We start from the raw sequence: 6,623 nt of genomic DNA, 5'->3' as shown, positions 1-6,623 counted from the left end.
GGCAAGATCATGATCATTGGATCTGAGAACCCGGCAGGAGTTTAGAGTCTGCCTGAAGCACGCTTTTAAGGTGAGGTAAGTGAAGGCCCTGACTTGACGGGATAACGAGGCCCTGAGCGGGGGGCTCAGTGACCAGGAGCTGAGGGTGGGGATGAGCCAGCGCACGGGGAGCTGGAGCCCTGGTAACCCTCCAGGTCTCTCCTCGGAGAGTCTGTGATCCACTGAGGGAAGGGAAGGGCACACAGTCCCCGGGAAATGTCAGTAAGAGCTTCCCCAGGTCGGAGAAGGGAGTCAAGTGCACTTAGGTTTAAATGGACCAGATGACGTGATGGAGCCTGGGAGCTAATAGGCTCTTAGAGTTGCAAGGGTCCTTGGAGATCATCCAGGACAATTTTGAAATTTCCAGTTAGGACACTGCGTCCAGTATCTCGGACCGATGCTCGGGCTTCCCGGTCCCCCGCTCCCCTTCTAGAGCTGGGTGAGCACCAGACTTTGCACTCGGAATCTAACCACACAGCCAGTGTAGACAGACAAAGACGATCTCTTTGTTGCCCTTTTAAAATTACCCCACATCGTGCTTGTTGGTGAGAAGTCAGTTTATATATAGGATTATATAAAGTAAAAGGTGAAGTCACCCGTTTGGTTGAAAACGCACCCGGATCGCGCTGGATCCTCACGGCGACCCTGGGCCGTGTTATCCTCACCTGAGACACAGGTGAGAGCTTAGCGAGATCGGGTGACCTGGGCAGAGCCCACGTCGTGTGCGGTCACCTTGGCCTGAAACCCGGCCTCGATCTGCTCCAGCTTCAAACCCACAGGGCGGGCGTATGGCGAGAGCGCTCGGGCCGCCAGAGCGCCTTTCTGCGGGGGGAGAGGTGCCCCTCTTGACAGGCGTAGGGTCGGCAGGCGTGGCCCCTGAGTCTGGGCGGCGGAGCGTTCTCTGAAGTGTGGGGAAGGAGGGAGCACAGTAGGAGGAGGGGGACGTGAGGAGATCAGTGTGAGAGCCCCAGACTTCAAAACTTCAAAATCTGATCCCCTGCTGAATATTTCCCTTACGCTTTCGCTTTCAGAAATCATGAGGTCCAATGGATTCTGCTTAGCAAACACGGAAACAATCGTTATTGACCACAGTATACCAAACGGAAAAGACCAGCACGCAGCTGTGGACCCCTCGGAGCACCTGTAAGTGCGCTGATTCGAGTGTCATTTTACACACGAGGTCCCGAGCCATCAGCCAGTGCCCGGGCCCGGTTCCCTGCCCGCTCGGGGCTCTAGGACGGGGACAGAGTTTGACCATGCGGCTGGCAGTGGGGAGGGGGGACATTCAGGAGGAGTTGCCTGGCTTCAGGTCTGGGCTGTGCTGGGCCCTGGGGGGTCCGGGGCCACAAGCCTCCTCGTGGGGGCCTGGTCTCCTGGGGGGGGGGGGTGTCAGCTGCGTGTTGGCCTCTCGTCGCCTCCCAGCTGGCTTCTGTGTGGCTCACGGGCCTGCCCTGAGGGGAGGGAGGACGGATCGGCTTAGAGAAGGTGGGCAGCTGAAGACCCCCTGCCCTCCGTTCTTCCTTCCTCGGGTGACAGACTTGGGCCACGATGGGGGCTCTAGGAAAGCCACCTCGGGTGCCGCCTCGGGATTACCGGGCAGGACCTGTGGCTCTGGTGACTGTCAAGGCCACGCCGGGGGCTCTCCCTGCTGTGTGAGCTCAGGGACTTCGTTCCCGTCTCCTGGCTCCTATTCTCTCCGGGTGGGACCGCTGGGCTCGCAGGGCCTCCTGAAGGCTCAGGCGACAAGCGTGGACCCCTGACACTGGGACCCCCAGGCAGTTCTGGAAGCACAGGGTCTCCCGCGGGCGCTTGACCGGCACGAGCGCGGAACCGGGGGGCCTCTCAGAGTCCGGGGGTCCCTCTGCACCCTGTCAGCGCCATGTGAAAGCGGACCGGGACCGACCCAAGTGCCGCCATGCCTCGCGCTCAGCCGGGACCACGCGCGTCGTACACCCCGTGTGTGCACAGGCAGCTCCCCGCCCGAGGGTCCCCCGGGCCAACCTGGAGCTGGCATCGTGGGTCCGAGGCTGACGGGGATCACACGGTGGCGGAAGGAGGTCCTGCTTCATGGGAGAAGCTTCTGGCCGGGCTTGTCCTGGTGGACTGGTTGGTGGACCACCAGGGGCTGCAGGGTCCTGCCTCTGGCTCTGCTTCGCAGGGACCCTTTCTGTCTCTGAGAGGCCCCGAGAGGCCCTCTGGCCCTGGCACGAGGCCAGCTCTGAGAAGGAAGTTCAACCGTGAATCGTTTCGGAGGAGAAGCATGGAGAGAAAGCAAGGGCTGTAATGTAACTTTTCCAGCCAGCCCGGGGCTCTGCGTGGACAGGGCGACCCATCCTCAATCTGCAGCGCCGGGTTGGTGGGAGAGAAAGATCGCGGGGAAACCTCTGCGATCCCAGGAGAGCTGAACAAAGGAGATGTCGGCCTCTGAGCGGCCCCGGAGCACCCCCAGGGAGCTTGGGCTTGCCGGGCATTTCTCCAGGGGCCTGACCTCGGGCAGCCCCGCAGTGATGGTCTGCCGCCGTCTCTCTCTCGGGAGGGTCTGTCTGGACACTCCAGGGGACAGGAGGTCACAGAGAGAAGCCTCTCCTGGCCACAGATGTCCTCAGTGGTCCTCGACAGTGACTCTGTGGCCCCGAGGCTGTGGATCAACGCGCTGCCGGGCCTGCTGTTAGGACCTGTCGGACCCCACGCTGTCCCCGGGGGAGAGCAGCTACAGTACTCAGACCAGAGACCCCCTGCGCTCAGGGACCAAGTGCGTGTGCCTGGTGGAGACGTGTGTGAGAGCGGGACGGCTGGCCTCTGCCTCGTGACCGCCCTGCTTGGCTGGAGGGGTTGCCAGCCTCCGGGAGATTCTGCCCAGGCCTGGGGCGAGCCCCGACCCTGTTCTCACTGGTTAGAAGCAGGGGGAGTTGCCAGGCCTGCTGAGGACCACGGGGGCTGCTGGGGACCCTGGACTCTGCTGAGCATCCCAGGTCCCCTTCCTTCCCCAGTTCTCAGGGGACCTGAGGGCAGGAGGGGTAGCAGGGGCAGGAAGCTGCTGGGCAGGGCTGTGTCGTGGCCACCACCGGGCCCGTCCCTCGCCTGCCCGGAGCCTTTCCCTGCACCTAAGGGCCCCCCCTTGGCCTCACTGCCCGCACGGACGCAGGGCTCCACGCATCTCCACACATGCCCGTCGGCATGGACTTAGAGGGAAACCCACCTCCATGCCTTTCCTGTCTGATCTCAGAGCTGCCATCGCCGCCTGCTCCGCTTCTCCCTTGCAACCTAGAGGCAGCAGGCCTCCCTGGGACCCCGTCCACCCCACGTGCCCCGGATGCTGGTGGGGGGGCACCTCTCCGCCCTCCCCCTCCCCCACCCCGGCTGGCGCCCCAGCCGGCGTAGCCAGGCCGGCGGCTTCGTGGTTTGGGCGCCTCGTGCCCTGCCCGTCGCTGCCCGGCTCTCCGCTGTAGTTGAACTCCCGTGAGGTCTGTCACTGGGAGTCGGAGCAGGGCCGGTGTGGACGGTGGCCCCAGGCGCTCTGCCGCCCTGGGGCGGGGCCTGCACCCGCCCCCGCCTCTGCCGCTCCCCTTTGTGTGGACCGGTTCTTAGCTGCGGGCAATGGAAAAGGCACAGGCAGCATCGGTTTCCCCTCCTGGGGAGGAGGTCCTCCGTGCACTGTTTTCTCTGTGAAGCATCTTTTAAAATTTGTAGTCCTTTTTTTCCAGCTTAAGCAAGTGTGCTTAAGCCGAGGCTGGGTTAGGCCGGGCGTGGAAATGGTTTCCATTCCGGGGGAATCCATGCTGAGGAGGTGTTTAGGTCTCCTCACATTTGGGGCACAAATCCTTCCTGAGCTCTTCCCGTGCCCGCCATGTAATGCCCCACATCGAATGCAGGACCCCTCCCTCCGCTAACCTCCTCTGCCCTCACCCAGCTCCTCCCTGGACTCCTCCTGCCTCCTTGGTCATGTGTGCATGTGGCCCAGGAAGCAGTCAGGCTGGAAGCTGGGACCACACGGCCTTCTTCACCCGTCTTTGCCATGGTCCACAGGCCCAGCACGTGGCAGGTTCCTGTGCCTGGTCCACTCTGTGTCCCCAGCGCCTGACCCAGAATAATCCCCAGATGGAGAGAGAAATACTCACTGTGTGAGTGGATGGATGGATGGATGGATGAATTGATAGATGGATGGATGGATGGCTGGCAGGATGGATGGATGGATGGATGGACAAATGGATGGATGGGTGGATGGATAGACGGCTGGCTGGCTGGCTGGATTGTTGGATAAATGGATGGATCGGTGGTGGATGGATGGATGGATGGATGCCTCAGTATTGGTCAGTGAGAGTAAATCACAGTCTCTAAGGCAGTGAAAACCAAAGCTGTGATGGCTTTGGAGTCTGGCCCCTGTGTCTGATCAATTTGCAGTCACGGTTCCTTCCACACTCGCTCCATACGCAGCCTGGCGGTGGATGGGCCAGTGTCGTGGAGAGCCCTTCCGTGCTGTTAGATCCGAAGACCCTCCTGCCAGTGACCATCTGCCCTTTGTCTACTTCGGCGGGGCCGGAGGCCAGTGAGCCAGCCCCGGCCTCACCTCTGCTTTCCCGTTCCAGGTTTGAGAACGGCGGTGAGTTCGCCTCCGAGCTGGAGGGTGGGGATGACCCAGCAGCTTATGTCACCAACCTGTCCTATTACCACCTGGTGCCTTTCGAGACGGACATTCTGGACTGAGTCTCCGCTGGGCCCCTCCTCCCCCGGCTGGTGACCGTGGCTCCGCTGAAGTCCGTCACGCCAGGGACCAGGCCTACCCAGCCGCCCGCGCCCACGGAGACCCTGAGTCTCCGACAACCAGGAGTCGGGTTACGGGGGTCCGGTGCCCCTGCTGCTTCTAGGGGTCTTCCTGGCCTGCGTATGCACCCCCGGGACACACCCCCTCCACGCCTGGAGGGGCCACAAGTGCCTGCAGGACGTCCCGAGCCGGGTCTGGACACCTGCTCCTCCCCCCACGTTTCCTCCCCCCACAAGCACACAGGACATTTTGCGTGGCATCTTGGTGAGTCACCGAGTTCTGGACAACACAGGCAGGTGTGTTCTGTCATCCAGGATTTCCCTCGAAACCAGGATGTGCAGCTTCCATTCCTGTTTTTTATCTTCTATCCAGAAACTATGGGCTTCATGTCAGCCAAGGGAGTGTTTGCGGAAGGTTGGTCGTGAATGGGGTTTTGGCTGCGGGCATAGGGGAACCACTGGCTGGTGCCCTTGTGATGAACTCTTGAGTGGTGACAATTCTCCCGAGAGGAAGGAGTCCCCACCTGGGCTCCTACGAGGGGTGACAGCGCAGTAACCCCTGGGCGGCTGAGGGTCCCCCTTCCTGCCGGCCACCAAGATCTCAGTGATCTACTTGCCATATCAACCTGAGTGGACGGGAATCAGGAGGTCACCGAGTGCCCCCAACGAGACTCCCTTTGCCTTCGGGGAGGGTCTGGGCCCCGCGTGTTCATCTCCTCACAGAGAATACTAACGACCAGAATTTCTCGTGTAAATAATAGTAAATTATTGAGAATCCTAATTCTTTTACACAGTCTGTTTTTTAATCTATTTTAATTAAATAAAACACATTACTCTACTTCTCTTGGTTTAAGGTGTGGCTCTTGTTACCCCTGCCCCACACGCTGCGCCTCCAGGCTGCCCCCAGCACTCCCGTCTCATTGTCCTTTAGGAAATGTGCTGTTCTCACCCTGGGGGATGATCTGTCCAAACTGGAAAGTAAACAGAGTGTTCTTTTGAGTTAGGGTTTCCCCTTTCTCCAAGCTCCGCGCCGGCAGCCACGGGGAGCCTCCTGGAACCCAGCTGCGCACAGATGGGCTTCCCGTGGCTTTTGCATCTCCCTCTGCTTCAGGCTGTGCTTGGTTGGGAGCAGCCTGCTTCCAAACAGGCTGTCAGGCGGCCGGTGGGGTCGACCAGTTGTCTTCTTCTCTTGGGGGTAAAATTCAGGTCTGTACAGGACGGGGCCTCTTGCCTGGCAGGGTTAGAATCAATCACAGCTAGCCACCTTCCAAGTTCCAATCACTGATTCCTGGGTTTTCCTCGTTATCCACATTCTGCAGGGGACTTCTCCCCAGCTCTGGGGCCACAGTGATGGCAGCTCCCGGACTCATCTGCTCACGGGGCCTGTGTTAACCCCTCACGGCCCAGCTTGGCCCCCCACCTCCAGCTTTCATGCAAGAAGCTTCACTGTTTCCAGTCAGTGCACGGTGAGATCTCAGATGTTTGGATATTTGTTTTCCTATAAAGCACATCAGAGTGTTCTCTGGCTTCTTTTTTTTTTTTTTTTTTTCCGGAAAGACATGATCTTCTATACCCATTTGTTATGTCCCCACATTTGAAAGATGTTGCCAAGTTGTCTTCCAGAGAAGTCATACCCACCACCAGTGCCTGTGCCGTGGCTTCTATTGGTAGAAGTTGAGGTCGTTTCAACTATTTCACAAAAGAAGAAAGAAGCAAAGGATATGTCTGAACACACACAAAACTCCTCATGAATAAGAACGAATTTGTGGAATAAGGTGACTATGGATTTGCGGGCGTTTTTTTAGATGTGAAAGATACGTAGG

At 59.5% G+C, this 6,623-nt stretch overlaps 1 protein-coding gene across 1 annotated transcript; it reads left to right on the top strand.

The window, feature by feature from the left end:
- The first annotated feature begins 977 nt into the window (after positions 1–977).
- Positions 978–6,266, top strand: LOC114485454 (PX domain-containing protein 1-like). The gene is made up of 2 exons (XM_028486899.2): positions 978–1,182; positions 4,626–6,266. The coding sequence occupies exons 1-2, from the start codon at positions 1,076–1,078 to the stop codon at positions 4,741–4,743; spliced, it is 225 nt and encodes a 74-aa protein (XP_028342700.2). The 5' UTR covers positions 978–1,075; the 3' UTR covers positions 4,744–6,266.
- The last annotated feature ends 357 nt before the right edge of the window (positions 6,267–6,623 follow it).

This window comes from Physeter macrocephalus, unplaced genomic scaffold (genome assembly GCF_002837175.3).
Source record: "Physeter macrocephalus isolate SW-GA unplaced genomic scaffold, ASM283717v5 random_1056, whole genome shotgun sequence".
Taxonomy (NCBI): Eukaryota; Metazoa; Chordata; class Mammalia; order Artiodactyla; family Physeteridae; genus Physeter; species Physeter macrocephalus.
The sequence above is the reverse complement of the archived record's forward strand: the minus strand, read 5'-3'. Positions and strand labels throughout refer to the sequence as shown.